General features: G+C 43.3%; 1 protein-coding gene across 7 annotated transcripts in view; it reads right to left on the reverse strand.

The window, feature by feature from the left end:
- Positions 1–18,280, reverse strand: part of grip2b (glutamate receptor interacting protein 2b) — a 187,003-nt gene that overhangs the window by 2,812 nt on the left and 165,911 nt on the right. For 6 of the 7 annotated variants that reach the window (XM_042089501.1, XM_042089504.1, XM_042089499.1 and 3 more), the window contains 5 exons: positions 17,408–17,590; positions 16,306–16,459; positions 8,689–8,806; positions 5,111–5,338; positions 3,505–3,651 (listed from right to left, as the gene is read on the reverse strand). In XM_042089501.1, the coding sequence (XP_041945435.1) occupies positions 3,505–3,651; positions 5,111–5,338; positions 8,689–8,806; positions 16,306–16,459; positions 17,408–17,590 (830 nt within the window). Of the gene's footprint in view, positions 1–3,504; positions 3,652–5,097; positions 5,339–8,688; positions 8,807–16,305; positions 16,460–17,407; positions 17,591–18,280 lie in introns of those variants that run through there. The other variant, XM_042089505.1, reaches the window with a different exon arrangement.

Consider the following 18,280-nt stretch of genomic DNA (forward strand, 5'->3'; position numbering starts at 1 on the left):
TCCAAACAAAATCTTGAATATAAATATCCTAAGGGCAAACTGCCTTGAGGAATATCATTACAGACATCCTGCTTTCCAAACTGCCATCATTATGGCATTATTACTCAAACCTCGTTATATCCACAAAGAAAAAAACTGTCAGATGGGTTTGGGATGGGGCCACGGCCATATCCCTTCTGAGAACAAATGCGTTGCATAACAGCCTCCTCAGGTTGCGGCCACAGCTCTCCTGGAGGTAATCCTTCACAGCAAATCAGCCTGAACTCAGGCTCTACAGGTTAGCGCTCCCATAAACCAAACAGGGATAAATGAACTATCAAATCGAAACCGCTTTTTATTGACTTTGGCATGTGGTGTAGGCGTGTTCCAAATCCAGGTTAACAACTGGGGGCCCGGGAGACGAAAAAAATGTAGAAAATAGAGAGAAATCTGGCACCGAAGGATTTCACCCACCCCCGACCTAAAATAGACCTGTTTTGTCTGGCCAACGTGTTGTTGATGAAGTGAACAAGACAAGGCCTCTGGAGCAAAAAGGATACATGCTGGGCCTCTTTTCTTTCTTCGCTGGCAGACTCTGAAAAGAACCGAGTCCATGTAATTTTTACTGCAAATATTTATGAGTCCTTAGCAAGCTCAAACAGCAGACTTTATTAATAGCTCTTTGAGTTTAATCCAAACCAGATCCATTGTGTCTACTTCACATTTACACTATAATAACTTTTATAGAGTCTGAAGAAAAAACAAATACCATGGCTGGTTTGTTTGTGTGTGTGTGTGTGTGAGAGAGAGAGAGTGTTTTGCCAGTGCAAAATTCCAAATATGCAATTTAATTCCCATAGGCCGCAAAGCAATCTATTGACACTCTAGGACAAACGCCAGTGAAGCATTCACAAACCCCCACACCCACAGACACAGACATACACACACACACACACACACACACACACACACACACACACACACACACACACACACAGACACCCAGACACACACACACACACACACACACACACACACACACTTACTGCACTCACTCCGCTTCGCGTCGGGGCCGTTTTACAACCTCGACCGTGCATTAACTTCTGTGAACAGACCACCGTGTCGTCCATTATCCCTTACATAATTTCCCAATAATGAAATAACTTTGTCCAATGCTGTAGTAGCAGGCCACCACTTATTGGGGGACAAGTGGTGAAGCTCTGTAGACAACCACTCACTATTTTCCTGCCTAATATTAGGAGTCCAGGCAGCGAATCTGTGGGAACCCTATTGTTTTAGTAAGGATTATTCTTGTTTCCCAGTTCGGCCCTAAAAGTAGTAGGGCAGCAAAATCTGTAAGTCCCCCAGGCATCAAACTGGGTAGGTAGCTTCCTAGTCATGCAGGGATCTTCCAGAACCTATTAATGTTATAATATCCCAATATTGTAATAACTTGTGACGCTGTAGAAACAGGACACCAGTTATTGGAGGCCAAGTGGTGACGCTGTGTAGGCGACCATCTCCTACTCTACCCCCTGCGCTTGCAACTTTTGTGTATGTAAATGAGTTTGTGCATGTGTGTGTTTGCTTTTGTGTATGTGCTTCTGTGTGTGTACTGTATGTGTGTGTGTGTGTGTGTTCGCTTGGAAGTAATGGAGTGTGTTTATGTGCGTGTGTGTGTGTTTATGTGCGTGTGTGTGTGTTTATGTGCGTTTGTGTGTGTGCTTGTGTGTGTGTGTGTACATACCTATCTGTGTGTATGTGTTTGGTAATGTGTGTGTGTGTGTGTTTACAGTATGTGTGTGTGTGTGTGTGTGTGTGTGTGCGTGTTTATATGTGTGTGCGTGTGTAGTGGCTAGTGCGGCGGTCATAATAATTGGCAAGTGGCACTAGACAGGTGAGTGCTGTGCGCCGGCAATAACAGTACAGTACAGTTTTTGCTCCTATTGCCTCTCAACAAATAGGATCAAGAATAAGCGCATTAAATGTCACATTTGTAGGTTAAACAGTTCTTTTGATATTAATATGTGATAATTATAGTGCCCCCCCCCCCCCTTTTTGAATTTTTTTTGTCAGAATTTGTAGTAGTTTCTTTGTAACATTATGAATGAGCCTGTGGAGTTTCATGAAGATTTGCACTGGCATATTGACTGCTGAAATTTGATTGGCTGTTGGCGGCCATTTCTAAGAGCAAGCCAATTGACACTTTTGGAAAAGAGACCAAATAAGGCTAGCTGGCCAGGTATATGTGGACCAGATTTGGCTTTTTTACGTACGGTTCTTGTGACATTTACATGTAGCACCCCTTATGGACTGAATTTCTCAATTTTGGTGTGCATCCACAGATTATCACGGTGAGTATATATACCTGGTTATGATCAGACCTACATCAGAAGATATTAGCAATATAATCAGAAGATATTACTAGCGATAGGATCATTCCGTACCATGCCTTGACATTTGATTGATGTGTCAATTTGAATATGAGCATCGAATCAAGGATGTGGAAAAGCCCATTTGTTCAGCTTGGTCTGTAGATGATCTGTACCAACTTCAGAGAGATGGACGGTCAGATGGATGGTCTCTGAGGAGATAGATTAGTTTCACTTCTTTTTTTTTATTCCATATGGAGTCTGAGATGACATAAAATGGCTATGTGTTTTTATTGCAGCGCCCCCTAGAGTCATGGTGATGTAATTACAATTGTGCAAGATACCTGCATGGCTAGGAATTAGGTTTGGTGCCTCTGGAACGTACAGATTTTGGGAATTCAGATTCTGGGAAACAAGAATAATCCTTAGAAAAACAATAGGGTTCTTGCAGTTTTGATACTGGGAGCCCTAATAATAGGCAGAAAAATAGTGAGTGGTTGTCTACAGAGCTTCACCACTTGTCCCCAAGAACTGGTGATCTGCCACTACAGCATTGGGCAAAGTTATTACAATATTGGGAAATGGGTTCTTCAAAAATAAGGTTAACCTGATTTATGGTTATATGTTTTATTCTGTTACATTTAATTTATCTATTACTAAAATTGGTATTATACTAGGATTATAATTATTATTTTTTTTATTATTGTTATTTAGGCTTTATGACTACTTTAAACTGTGAATTCTAAAGTATATATGTTTTGGGCTTTTTGCCTTTATTTGGATAGGACAGTGAAGAGTGACAGGAAGCAAGTGAGAGGGAGAGAGATGGGAAGGGATCAGGAAATGACCACAATTCAAACCTGGGTCCTCGTGGGCACCTGGACCAATACATGGTATGGACGCTGTAGTCTGTTGTGCCACAGCACCCCCTAAACTGTGAAATGTAATGTTTATTGTTGTATTACGAAATGTTTATTGATGCCATTGTAAGTTGCTTTGGACAAAAGTGTCTGCTAAGACACATAAACATAAATATAATTATATACATGCTGTGTAGATGGGAAGTTATGTCCTCTTTATCCTATGCACTATGCACTATGCATGAGTGTGTGTGTGTGTGTGTGTGTGTGTGTGTGTGTGTGTGCATACTTGCCTGGAGAATGCGATCGAACGGTTTGAGTCCTGAGCGGTCAGCAGGGCCATCGGGTCGGATCATGTTGACGTAAACGCCTTTCTCCAGGAAGCCGTCTGACACACTGAAGCCAAAGTCATCTCGCTCAGGATCCTTCATCACGGTAACCTGAGCCAGTCAAGGACATTACCTCACAATAAGCACCTACACCACACCACGCCTTGAAACCTATGACACCAATTACGTTACGCTCCAGCGTCTACTCCAGGCTACTCTAATTCTGACTGCTCAGGACTTCATCCGTGTTTCCATCTGTATTCCAGACGGGCCAAGGGCTTGGTTGGACTTGGTTGGGTTCAAGAACACCATGCTCTGTGTTGCTTAGCCTAACATTAGGTTACGCCAAAAGAGAGTCGCCATCGTGAATTTGACTTGACTTGTTTGTCGTGTTTGTCTACGTCTTTGTGTAAAGCGCTTATGAATGGCCTTTTGTATTTGTTTATGTCTTGATGTCTGAGCTTACGGGAACGCCGGCGCATAAGCCGTTCCGTCAGGCATCTTGTTTTGTTTGATTTCATTCATGCCCATGACTTATTATTTTTGTGTTTGTAGTTTGTCTGTATTTAAATTCCTTTTGTGAAGCGCCCTTGTCTTGAAAGAGGGTTTTATAAAAAAAATGTATTATTATTATTAGTATTATTATTATTATTAGTATCATTATTCATACCATGCAATGTAAGCTATACCATCCATCACATTATGTTACCCATAGAATCTACAGTATAGGTACCACCTACTGCTCCATGTTATATTCTACATAAGCTGTGGCTATATTTATTGTACTACTACAACTAACAATCAGATAATTCATATACTATATGATGGTAATTAAATACTGTGTCTTTCAAAGCAGCAGATATTGTAAATGTCTGAGTTGATGCAGAGAAGATGTAGGCAAACCAGCCTGGACTAGACAGGGATAGAGCTCTGATACCTTACAAAGCCTAGTGCTGCCCCAAAGGCCTCAAGGAAGGCCCTTAAGCCCTTAGAATGCTCTAGAAGCTTTACCCTTCAACGGTTGTACCTCTCCATGCTGATCCCTCTGATCTGTCTTTTGGAACAACGCTTAAAACTGAATCTGGATCTCAACTGACACACACACACACACACACACACACACACACACACACACAATATCTCTCTCTCTCTCTGACACACAGAGCTGCTGAAGAACTTGAATAGATGTTGCAACTTGTATAGATGCAAATGCATCTGCCACCCAAACATCTCTGTTGTTAGCATTCTTTTAAATTTGGCATCTGTCTCAATGGCTCTGAGCTCTGAGTGTCTGTGTGGCGTCATCAGAAGATGCAACTTTCCCGAGTTTTGTAAACATACTGTAAATCTACTCGTGTTACTGAGGCCTTTCCATTTGAACAAAACCCCAGATCTCTAAAAGCTCAGAGATTTTATTTAATCTGTCATGTGTCTCTATGGTTCAAATGACAAATATCTCAATATCTCAAATTTGTCTCACATGTCTCCCATATGACAAACATTTCCCATAGCTGTGTGGTTTGGACTAGTGGATACTGCAGTCAGTCAAACAGACACCTGAGACGGGCACCTTGAGGAGCTCCAGCGGTGTGGGCGACAGGATCTCCTGCATCTCCTCCTTGATGCGTCGCGACTCCCACGTCTTATCTGATACACGCAGCGTGTTCTTGTTCTTGCCCTCGTGCAGTACCGGGCCCTTCTGGAGAGGGTTCAGACCCACAGGGCCCAGAGGGTCACCATGGGGGGGCTTGTGCCCGTCCACGCCCAGGCTCAGGGCACTGCCCGTCATTATGGAGGCCTGTGGGGGTCAGAGGTCATTGCCATGTGAACACTGCAAAGTTTAATTTTGGAAAACAGCTAAGCACTCAAGCTTTTGAGCTTTTGCCATAGGCTCTGTTTGTGAACTCAATCTGAACTCTGAGATCTAAAATGGAGTGTTCCATTTCTTCACAAATTAATTCATACTTATTCATAATGTATCCTCTGAAACAAGTTACCATTCCAGACAGCATGGCCATATACAACCCGAATTCTGAAAAAAAGTTGGGACACTTTGTAATATGTGAATAAAAAAAAAAACGCTTGAATGCTAGAATTCCTGTTGTACCAGTGATGTATCCTTGCTTTGCCTTTCCTTTTTGACTCAGCAGCGCATTGCAAATTGTACTAACTTAAAACTGGAATCACACTGCTCCTTGGTATCACCTTACTGTTTTATCACTTCAACAATATTGTTTGAGGCAAATCTGATGATTTGGGTACATTTATGACTTCACAGACTTACTGTACACCCTTACATTGATTTGCTTGTTAGCTACACAGGTCTCTAAGAAGCTAATGATAATCATCTGGATTAAGATAACTGACAATTAAATTGGAAAATCTGTGGACTTTCTCCCCACTGAAATTACACACACACACAGAAAAGAGCCTTCATTTAGTGTTCATCAGCTCTTTGTCTCCCAGGCTCATAAGTGCTTGGGAATCGTGTGTAAACACTCGCTGCCGTAAAATGCATAGTTCTGTGGAACAGGCCCTTGAAAGTTAAACAGTTGTTGCTAAAAATAACTAGCACTCCCAGTGCGACCATCAAGACCTGAACCCTGAGTTGGGAATCAACAGCAGCAAATGGCAGTCTTAGGAAAGCGAGCTATCGCCTATGACAGGGGGAGTAGAGATATCCATATGGTTTTCTCATCCGGTCTCTCAGCTTCTCAGCTCGTGGCATCTGTCAGAACTGATGAGAGACTGACAGAGAGTGTGTGTGTGTGTGTGTGTGTGTGTGTGTGTGTGTGTGTGTGTGTGTGTGTGTGTGTGGAGGAGCTGCCCCAGGGATTTAGCGCAGCCTGTGGGTTGCCACACGTTCACTCTTATGTGGTTGTATTTTAAAACTCACCAGAGGTTGTTTGAAACGGTGAAAGATCCTTTCCCTTTTTTTAAAAATATATAAACAAATACAAATACTTTCCATTTCTTGACAGGACCAACGCAAACTGCTTATGTTCACGGTTGTGGTATAACACATGCTGTAAAAGTATGCCAACAAGGCACAACCACCCCTCCAGAGGCTTCTGTGAATCTGGGGTCATATGTACACAATCAGCAGTTCTTGCCCACATCATTTGACCATATTTACGGTGATATCACACTGGTCATCACTAATCTCTGCTTACACCCTCATCCGAGGGCACTGAGTTTAGACCTAAACAGCAGATGAGTCAGATCTGGCTCTGTCCCGGAGGCATGCCGGGCCTGAACCAGATCTGTCCCAGATCTAGCCATGGGCCAGCAGAGCCCGATGTTTTTTCCATCAACATGAGGACTAAAAGTCAAGCTGAGCGTTGAATCTCCACTGAATGTTCTTTATGTGTCAACATTTATACCCGGTGAATGTGCTGGGGGAGACTGTTTTGGATGTGAGCAAATCCACACGGTTTAAGTCACATGATGTGGCTATTTTTGTCCCAGTTTTGCAATATGCCCCCCCCCCCCCCACACACACACACACAACCACAACCACTTTGGCCAGTATGTTCTTTGATCTGCCTTATGTGTATCTCTTTGTGTGATAGAGAGTGAAGCTCAGCAATGAGGAGTGCCGTGCTTCTCATGCACTAGACATGCTCCCCAACCAGAAGTGGCACAACTTAGAGACATTTTTTTTTTTTTTGGGGGGGAGCTTTTCGCATGGAGCGTAAACTGGGTGTATGACCTGCTGCTGTTGGCCAGCTAGTTAGCATGTCATAAGCCTGTGTGCTTCGGTCAGGGGCAGGACTGGGTGTGGAGAAGTCTGTATCTGGGATCCGTTGTTTCCTGATGTATGCTTGTGACTGGGTAATCAATGGAAGTGTAGAGTGCTTCACATGGAAGTATTGCTGCTTACTGATGACCTCACTGTCAGGTTGCATGATTTGGGGAGGTTATTTTGACGGTTTCCACTTTCCATCAGGAATCAGCGAATGCCTACAGGTCCCAGTCGGCTCCAGTCACTAGGCAGTCGGTCTTAGGATCAACAACTCTCCCCCCCCCCCCCCCCCCCCTTTTAACAGTTTTCTTCCAATCCAGGTCGAATTGTTGCTTAAGGCTGCCGCAGATAGGATGCACTGAGCTTGGACTCAACATGCAACAAGGGCTTCGCTGAGCCACAAGACCCATGAAGCAACGGCTCCGCTGAGCCCCGAGACCCATGCAGCAACGGCTCCGCCGAGCCCGTTCCAGGCTCACTATTTCAGCCTCGCACCCATGCTGGCATTTGGGCCGTTGAGATGTAGTGAGGTAATATGGCATAGTGAGGTCAATCCGGCACAGATCTGCATCCATGTGTCCTTCTCTACAAGCGATGGATCATAGTAGCCTATAGGTTCTTATCAAACAGAGCATATTGATCAAATCAGTTATGCTGACTTGAATTAAGCTTAATTGGGCCGCTCCTTCACTCTTCTAAATGACCTTGCCTGTCGATTTATCCACGTTCTGGAACATACTTACCATACCGTTTTCTTCATTCACTTTTTTCTACTTCTATTCTAGAAATTCTAAATTCTCAATCTCTGCCACCAATCTGGTCAACAGAAGACACTTACGCTTAATCACTACATCTCATCTCATTACACAGTCCTCCCTATCCAACTTACTCTCCATCACAGATCGACTTTACATAAAACTGGTGTTTTGTCCCCAAGTTACCATTAGCTCAATGTTGTTTTTTGTGCCCCTGGAAATGCCTTAGGAATGCCCATGTTTGTTTCTGCAGTCGAAAGGGTCTATAGGCCTATAAATACAGACTACACGCCCAACTGCCCCCCCCCCCCCCCCCCCCCCAAACACACACACACACGCACATACTAATATATTTTCTTTGTAAAAAAAAAAGCAAGTAATTAGATAATAGTCAGTAATTTCTTTCTTTGGAAATACTATATGTGTGTGTGACTGTGTTTGTGTGTAAATATGTGCGTGTGTGTGTGTGTGTGTGTGTGTGCAGTATGTGTGTGTGTGTGTGCAGTATGTGTGTGTGTGTGCAGTATGTGTGTGTGTGTGTGTGTGTGTGTGTGTGTGTGTGTGTGTGTGTGTGTGTGTGTGTGCGTGCGTGCGTGTGTGTGTGTGTGTGTGTGTGTGTGTCGTGCAGATGCGCTGCCACTGGCTCACCTCAATCTCCCTCAGCAGCTCCGACTGGCCGCAGGTCTCCAGGTCCTCCAGCGCCTGGCACCAGAACGGATCCTCCTGGTCCAGCACGATGCCCTCACCGTGAGGTGGGCCCATAAACCTGCAGTTCACAACAACACACTGCTGGGAGCTCATACTACCTCATACACACAAAATACTTTCAACTCCAGGACCAACACCATTCTTACACCATGAGACTGAAGCTAAACTTGCACCAGAGACAGAAGCATGCGGCTACTTGACTCATACAGCATTTCTTCAGATGAATACTAGCGTCAGTTAGAGTCAGACGCGGCTCGTTCACTTGGGCAGTAGGGGCAGAGCCCTACTAACGATTCATCCACTATAAAAGTAGATCCACAAAATATTTTTTTAAATAAAATGTTGTTTGTTTATTATTGTAATCAGTGGCAAAGTACTCAATCATGCTACATTTTTGTATGATTTGCAAAGACATTTCGAAAAGATCGCAAAGTTGATCATATCCATAGTTGTTGTAGGCCTACTGTAACGTAACATTTCATTTCTGGTCACTGCCCTGAAGAAATTGAACAGCGTCTGCTGTTTGTCTATGTAAATCTGTCGACCGATAATGGAACTGCAGCTAGAGCGCGGTTAGTAGAAGGTCGGGTGGGCAGATCATGCCACTGCCCACCCTATACGATGTCAGAACTTACTGTAATATGCCTACTGTAGCCTACTGTAGTATGCCTACTGTATTAGTCCGTACAAAGTTTGTGAGATCAGACAGACAGTTGAAAAATGGCTAGTGAACAGTGTGTGTGCAATAGTGTGGAGTTTCTCTTAAAGAAATTAGCTATCAAAAACCTAGGACCTGATCAGCCCGACATTAACATCGTATACATCGTACCTTGAATTTCCCCTGGGGATCTATCTATCTATCTATACCAACAAACAAAGGACAAGAGTCGGTCATTTAATCGGACTTTTTCACGTTCGTGGTAGGCCATATGTCTGATAAGAAGCTCTGGTTGTCCTAAACGCAATAAAATGTTCTGTTTTCCATGCCTGCTTTTCCGATCTTCTGGGGGACAAGGGGATGTTTGGAGTAGGATAGTGTAGGTGTGTGTGACATGAAACATTTTCAGAGAAGGCAAAAAACATGAGGCTAGCATCTGAGTTGTGCAAATTAGCCATGCTGGGGAAAGCTAATATTGCAGCACAACTCGATGAGGGCTACAGTGTAAGTGCGAAATCGTGTAGGCCTAGTTTGTTCACCTGAGAGTGACACAGATAAAGTAAGGCTGATTGCACAGACATCTGATGGGGCTAGTGAGAGGAGCATCTGGTGGAGTGCGTAAGAAAGTGCAAGACGTGTACCCTAATTGCTATGCACATCAATTGAACCTGGTGATGGAAAAGGCTGTGTCAGCAGCATCCTCAGTGCGTGTCTTCTTTTCGGATCTCTATGGTTTCTCCGCTTTTTTCACAAGATCTCCGAAAAGATTTAAAAGCTTATTTTGGAGTGTTTCGAAATAATTGAAACATCTGGAGATTTTGATACAATGTCAGTTAGAGAGGCTAAAGGGTTTTCTCGAATGTTCTTAGATCCCGAGTTTTTATTCATTTTAGACCTGTTCTACAAGATCATGCCCCGTGTAGATGTGCTCTATGCACAGCTGCTGAAAAGAGCAATTGATGCAGTGGAGGCACACAAGGTTACAGACAAGTTTGTGGCCAACATGAGAACGATAGGCCTACGTGATGTCCCGTGCCTTTGTGCAAAACATACCGGTGTCCAGGATGCGCAGGTCCGCTTCTAACTTTGCGCAAATTGCCTAAGAAGTGTGTGACAATCATAGTTACCGCTACCGACAGATTTTCATTCACTGGCCATTTGTCTGCCGCCATCCTATTTGATAGTTCAAGCTTCCTCAAATTTTCCAAATCATTCCCCAAGGAGTTCGTAAAAACTGCCCTTTTACGTGTATGTGTCACTTAATATTAATTTACCCCCATAGGCTACACACAGAATATTTACCTTTTTAATGAATAGCCTACTTTTAATTTACTCTTTAAAGTTGAGCTGGCTCTTGAACACAATAATTTCGTTACTTATCATTTATTTTATGAGTAGGCCTAGGCCTACATGACAATAAACAACTTGAACTTGACTATGAGAGCTGAGTGGTGTAATGCGGCGTGAAGCCTACGCTTGGAGCTCCAGTGGATTTTGATTTCGATTTTAAATTCTCGGTTAATTTGTTTCCCTCTTGAGTTTTTCCCCCAAAGTAGTTCTCCACTAATGAGCTGATTACCGGTAGGCCTACCTACCTTGTAGCTTTTATTTGTCTGGAATCTCAACATTTTAAACTTCACTTCTTATGAATAAAATAACTATTAAGTAGGTTAACCATAGGTTAATAATGCATGAACACGGTGTTTTGACCGCAAGTGGTAACATTATGGGATTCCATTCCCCAGATTTCGCTCATAGCCTAGCCATAGAAAGAAAGAGCCGTAGCCCTAAAAATGAACAAAATCTCCGTGGACCGTCCTTAGTGTGCCTTTTTTTCCCTAAACTTGATCATCAGACTCTGCCCCGTACGACGGAGTATTAGGGCCACACATGAAGAGAAAAAATATTTTTGCCATGGCGAGATTAAACTCGACATGTTGACTTTAAAGTCGACATGTCGACATTAAACTCGACATTTCGAGAATAAAGTTGAAATATCATATCTACTTTAATCTCGACGTGTCATGCTGACATTAAACTCGCAATAGGCCCTACTGTTTAAACATAGCCTACACAGTTTAAGCTATGTAGCCTACACTAATACACAATATATTACATGAAAAATGGGCTTCAAATAGGTGCTATTTCAGATAGATTGCAGATATTTAGATAGATTGCGTCTTGTCTGTTAACTATCATTGCCGTCATCGTGAAGTGCTGTCTCGGGTTTATGGAAATACTATGCCGTTTAGGCTAAATAGCTAGAAAAATATATGTATTCAATGATATAATGTTTCTATACAAAATGTTATTTCACTCTGTTTTACGTGGTTAAGGCTACTGCACATCCAAATAACTGCCCTTCATGTCCCACGGGCGTCACTCTCCATAGGATAACATGGCAAAACTCATTTTTCTAAAACTGCTTTTCCATGTCTCACCTGCAATACGTAGCCTATAGGAGGCTAGAAACACAGGTATAGCCTAAGCATATATACTATTTTAATCCCGTGAGAGAATATGTGTCCATGCACTTTATTTATGCACTTTGTGTGCATATGTGTGCAAGTAGGCTACTAGCCTACATGGGGTGGTCGTGAGGACAGCTTCATTCGTCCCTCCATAGATATTCAGCAATGGGCTGTTTTGCATCCATTACAAACAAGCAACGTGAAAGTCTAGGATTGGGGAGAGCGCCTAGTATGCCTCTAGTGCATAAGCATGAAGTTGAACATTTAGATGCAACAACTAAATGTTTAGAACAACACTTTAATAATAGGCCTACAATAAATAAATAAACCGCTATGACGTTTAGGCTACTTTTGACCATCGCATTTATCGCCTGTAACTCCGTGATAAGGACCTAACAGCAAAGTATTTGGCTGAGCAACGTAGGTTAATATGTTCTATCTTTTGTCCACATGATATAGGCCTATGTCTAATCATTGTTGCACTCGAACACTCTGAATCATTGTTGCACTTGTTGCATTGTTTCATTCGTCCTCCCTTTCAATCGTCCCGAGCGGTCGTTCTCTCTCCAAACTAACTTTATTCTCAAAATGTTGAGTTTAATGTCGACACGTCGAGATTAAAGTCGACATGATATTTCAACATTATTCTCGAAATGTTGAGTTTAATGTCGACATGGCGACATTAAAGTCGATACGTCAAGATTAAAGTCGATATTACATTTCAACTTTATTCTCGAAATGTCGAGTTTAATGTTGACATGGCGACTTTAAAGTCGACATGTCGAGTTTAATATCGTCATGGCAAAAATATTTTTTTCCTTCATGTGTGGCCCTAATACTCCGTCGTAGCCCCGCCTATTTGTCAACCCAGGAGTCGGTAATTAATTCTTCTAAGAAAATGTAGGGGTGTTCCATTCTATATTCTGCGAAAAGGAATATCAAGGTGTTGTTCTTCCATGAAACCCACAGACACGTCTGAACATTCTTTACAGGTTTGTTTATCTGGCTTAGGCCAGGAACACCGAGGAAATGCAACACACTCCCACTTATATCCGAGTGCATACCAGGTGAGTGAAACAATTCTCAAATTCTGCACCAGCGCACCCCAGAGCTAACGCCCCCACGTTACAATGATCAAGGCCAAGATAATGGATACATACATCCATGGTATCAGTTGAAATATCAAATCTCCATCTTCCTGTAAAGCCAATGAACTGCAATCCCACTACATTCATATGTATTACTGTATTACAGTATATTTGTTACATCATACCCCAGTGCATTTAGCAAAAAGTGTATGACCTCTGCTCACTTACCAACGTAACAACAAAAAAACATGTTTTAATTATTATTACATTGTGTGATCAATATGCCAGAATAAATGCACAGGGGTGCATACACTGATATTTGTACCAGACGGGGGAGGCTGTATTAATAGAACACATTGCTGTGTGCACCGGGGTACGAATAGCATACATCGATATTTGTACCAGACAGGGTACTAATAGGACACATTGCTGTGTGCACCGGGGTACGAATATAATTCACTTCTTATTGCACCAGGGTATGAATAGCATACACTGCTACTTGTACCAGGGGTGCAAATAGCCATTTGTCAACCCAGGAGCCGCTACTGGTTAGAGTACTATTTGGTTATACAACAAAAACACAAACTTCAAGTGATTCTAGTTAGGGAAAGTCTATTGGTTTTAGGAGACCCCAGTGTTTAGTGACCCCAGTGTGATGATGACTTTGTCTTCACTGTGTACAGGCAACCCAGTTAATCGTTGAGATATTATTGAGTGGTGTCAGTTTGTGTACTGTTGTTGAAAAAAAATGTGACTTCAAAAGTTGAACAATTGTTTTTAACTTTGAGCACCTTGGGTTTTTAGGAGCCATCTCTCTCTTTCGGCTTGTGCCTTGCTCATAAAAACATGAGGCACGTCAGTCAAATCGTTCCATAAGGAAACAATTGAATTTCAGCTCTAAAAACATTCCCTTGAACATTTCCTTGAACATTCAGACATGTTACATGCACTGCACACATTCATCACAACATGCTCTGAATGTTGCTTTTAGAAAGGCTGAGAAGTCGATGTGGCATTGTAACATTTGGTATTAATCTTCACTTGTGCTGTCAGTGCATGCACGTGAGTCCTGGTGAACACCCCCCCCCCCCCCCCCCCCCCGCCCCCCCCACCCCCATCCCAGCCAGTCGCCTGCGTCTGGAGACGAAAAACAGGGAGAGCGTACACGGACAGGAGGGGGGAAGAACTGATGGAGAACAGAACCGGGAGGCGGGGGGAGAACATGAAGCACGGCACAGTGAGTACGGATCATTATGTAATCTGGCGAGCCGAACGCTTCTCCCGGAGAGATAGGAAAAGATCTGGTTGCAGTAAGTGGAGCTGAAGAATGTGCTGCTGGATGAAAAAAGGAGAGAAAAAAAAAAACAATATGTCAGCGAACAGGCCTATGACTGTGAATCTGCCAACCAATGCAGAAGACTGTGTGTGTGTATGTATGTGTGTGTGTGTGTGCACATGCATGTGAGTGAGTGAGTGAGTGTGTGTGTGTGTGTGTGTGTGTGTGTGTGTGTATGTGTGTGTGTGTGTGTGTGTGTGTGTGTGTGTGTGTGTGTGTGTGTGTGTGTGTGTGTGTGCAGTTTTGCATATTAGTTGGCTGCAAATTTGACCATGACCATGACCATGAAACGGACCCCGCCATTGTCTTTTAAAAGTTGCTACAAGAGACGTGAGGTGGAGAACGTCCCAGGCCTGGGCCTGCTTGATATTTCCCTGCTCGGACACACCCTGACATCCTGTGGCAGAGGGCCCCAGCGTTCACCCTTGGCCAGCCATCAGTCTGTGTCCAGCGACTCTTTCCCCGTGCCCTACAGCAGTGTGCTGGGCCAAGTCAGCACTTTCCACCCTTCCTGTGTTGACTAAGTTTACATGTCAGCTCATTTGTGGAGATATTAGGCATGGCGTGTCAACTGAGGTGATGATGTTGTCGTTAAGTGAACAGGTAGGAAAGTCATAGAACAGAGGAATGAATGATAGACGTGGGCATAAAGTTAGTGAGTGGAGCAGTTGAGAGATTGATAGTGGTTGTGTGTGTGTGTGTGTGTGTGTGTGTGTGTGTGTGTGTTTATTCTGTCTGTGTGCTAGACTGACCTGCTGTAGAGCTGCACGTGCTCTGAATTGATCTGTTAGAAGTATGTTTCAGTATAGCCCTCTACAAGTATTATAGTGCTCTGAGTTGATCTGCTGTGCCTGTACTTGTGTGTGTTTGTGTAGATTGTGTGTTGTATCTATATACTGTGTTTGTGTATGCGTGAGAGAGAGAGAGAGAGAGTGTATGTATGTGTCAGGGCTCCGAACCGGTTCAAGGAACGAAAACGAAAACCGAAAACAAACGGAATTTTACGGAATTTTACGAGGAGCGGAAATGGAAACCAAAACAAAATGGTCTTCAACTGTTCCGGAACAGAAACGTTATTCTGAAATCCATAAAACCGGTTAATAACGTTTTTTTTCGTTCTCTATATAACAGCCTAATAATTTGATTTCTGCAGTTTGAAAAAAAAAAAAACCGAATAAATGGACCTTTGGTCCAAATGTGTATATTTTGTCTTGCTGTTGTAATGTAACCTATCCGTCTACCACTTCGGATCTTAGGCCAGCTCGTAGCGTAGGCTACTGAAACTGATTTGGAAATTGTTTGTAGCCTATGCCTAATAGCCTATTTTGCCTGTCCACGCCTTGTCGTTTTAAAGTCAGGATTTGAAATGTTTGCGCAATTATAGCCTATTCTATGTAGAAGAGTTAAACGGGAAATTTGAGATAGGCCTTGTCAGCAACAGACAGGTTAGTTTATAAACAGGGTTGGAATTATAGCGCAAGCCTTTGAAGATCTCCATATGGATAAAACTTAGGCTACAACCAGGTAAGGAGTTTAGCACGTATCCAGAAATATTTTTGATAAGAAATTATTTATAGGCATAGGTTAGGCCTACAGTAAGTCTGTAGGCTATGGGATGGATAGCCCATCTGAATGTTTTTGGAGGCCGCCTGTGATTTATTATTTTTGGGCATAGCTACGGTATAGGCTAAATCAAGGGGAAATAATGAGTACGTCTATTCTAAGGTAAAGTCCACAAAATAGGCCCGCCAAACACTGCCGGAACTTTAAGAACAAACGATATTTTGCGTTCCGAACCGGTTCAGGACCGATATGTTGGTGGTGGAACGCATGCAAGAACAAAAACGTTAAACATAGGCCTACCTGAACCGTTCGGAACGGAACATTTGAAAAATAATTTCGTTTTCAAGCCCTGGTATGTGTGCATCTATATGTGGGTGTGTGCAGTGTGTGTGTTTGAGCAGTGTGTGTGTGTGTGCTGCATGTGCATCAAGTGCTGAATACCCTGCAGGCTTATCCCAGTCATCTTCACTGAAGCCTCCATCGCTGAATGGGTAGTTCTTGCGGCGGGCAGGGGGTGGCGAAGTGTTCCTCTGCTTGGCACTGCGCCACTCATGGGGATGAAGAGCCATGCCAGCCACCTGGTGCCCGTACGTCCCTGGAGAGGACAGCGACACGTGCGTCAGTGTGTGTGTGTGTGTGTATGTGTGTGTGTGTGTGTGTGTGTGTGAGTGTGTCTCTGTGTGTGTGTGTGTGTGTGTGTGTGTGTGTGTGTGTGTGTGTGTGTGCGTATGTGCATGTGTACAAACATGTGATTGGGTGTTGACTGAACTGTATGTGTGAATGAAAGGTGAAAGGTGACTGTGTGTGTGTTGTATATGTCTGTGTGCATTTGTGGGAGTGTGTGAGGTTGCTAATACATATGAAAGAGATGAATAGTGTGTGTGTGTGTGTGTGTGTGTGTGTGTGTGTAACTGTAACTACTTCACAGGTCATCCATGTGTATGTGAACAAAATAATAAGTGTGTATGAATGTGTGTGTGTGACTGTGTTTTTGTGTAACTATGTGTGTGTGTGTGTGTGTGTGTGTGTGTGTGTGTGTGTGTGTGTGTGTGTGTGTGTGACTGTGTTTGTGTGTGTGTTTGTGTGACTGTGTGTGTGTTTGTGTGGGTATGGGTGTGAGTATGTGTTTGTGTGTGTGTTTGTGTGTGTGTGTGTGTGTGTGTGTGTGTGTGTGTGTGTGTGTGCTGTGTGTGTGTGTGTGTACCAAAGAGTGAGAATATCTGTGTGTGTGTTGACTGAAAGGTATGAAGTGTGAAGTGTATGTAACAGTAGCCGTCATCTGACAAGCACAATCTTATAAATGTGGGTGTTGTCCAGCATCGGAGTGTCACCTTGGCTGTTATGTCCAGCATCGATGTCCAAGCCATCCCATGACTCCATGGCTGTGTCAATGCGGGGATAGAGGTGAACTAGATCTATGTGTAAGTGTGTGTGTATGTACATGCGTGTGTGTGTGTGTGTGTGTGTATGTGTGTGTGTGTGTGTGTGTGTGTCTGTGTGTTTGTGTGTGTGAGTGTGTGTCAGGCCAGTCTGTGAAGGTCACCTTGGCTGCCGTAGCCGGCATCGATGCCCGAGCCGTCCCACGACTCCATGGCCGAGTCTACACTGGGGATGGTGGTGGAGTAGATCTCTGACAGCTTGTTGGTCTTCTGCGAGTCGGTCATCTCATCCTCGTCGTTGTCGCTCAGCTCCGTCTCCACATCGCTCGGCTTCTTCTCCTCGGACACTGAGCACACACACAGGAGTTGAGAGTGACGACAAAAAAAAAAAAAAAAAGATTTACAACGGAACCTACACCAAACGACCCGACATTGCAAAGATCTTCACTGACATGTAAAGAGCATTTAACATATGCAGACCCATCCCCTTGGCACCTAACCAGAGAGCGAGGCAATGTTGGCACGCAAACAATGTTGGCATGCAGCGGGTATTGTAAACAGGCCTCTCGAGCTGTTATATAACTTCACAAAGGGGACAAGCTCAAGTCAGTACAAGAAATCGGACTGCATAAAACACCCGTTTTTTTGGATGCCATAATTCAAACTATTTAACCAAGAGCAAAACCCAAGAAAGCTGCTCCAGGGTTTAAAGGTTGCTGCTTCAATAAAATAAGATAGTGTCATCTTTTGGTATTCAGCCCAAAGTAGTATCCATAAGCTAACAGGTGTGACACAACAGGGCTTCCGAAAAAAAAAAAAATCTAATAAGCTGAGTCATCAGCAGTCACATAATTACAGTATATACTATAAACCTTGGTGTGGCGAGTAGGAGCAGGGGGAGTATGCCGTACTATTGGCACAACCTTGAACTACACTAGCAAAATACTAGCAAATACTACAGCCCAGACCAAAGGAGGAACAGACAGTACACAAAAGCTTTTAGCATATGGGGCATTTTATGTGCTGATACACTATCA

Source organism: Alosa sapidissima, chromosome 4 (genome assembly GCF_018492685.1).
Source record: "Alosa sapidissima isolate fAloSap1 chromosome 4, fAloSap1.pri, whole genome shotgun sequence".
NCBI classification, from domain to species: domain Eukaryota; kingdom Metazoa; phylum Chordata; class Actinopteri; order Clupeiformes; family Clupeidae; genus Alosa; species Alosa sapidissima.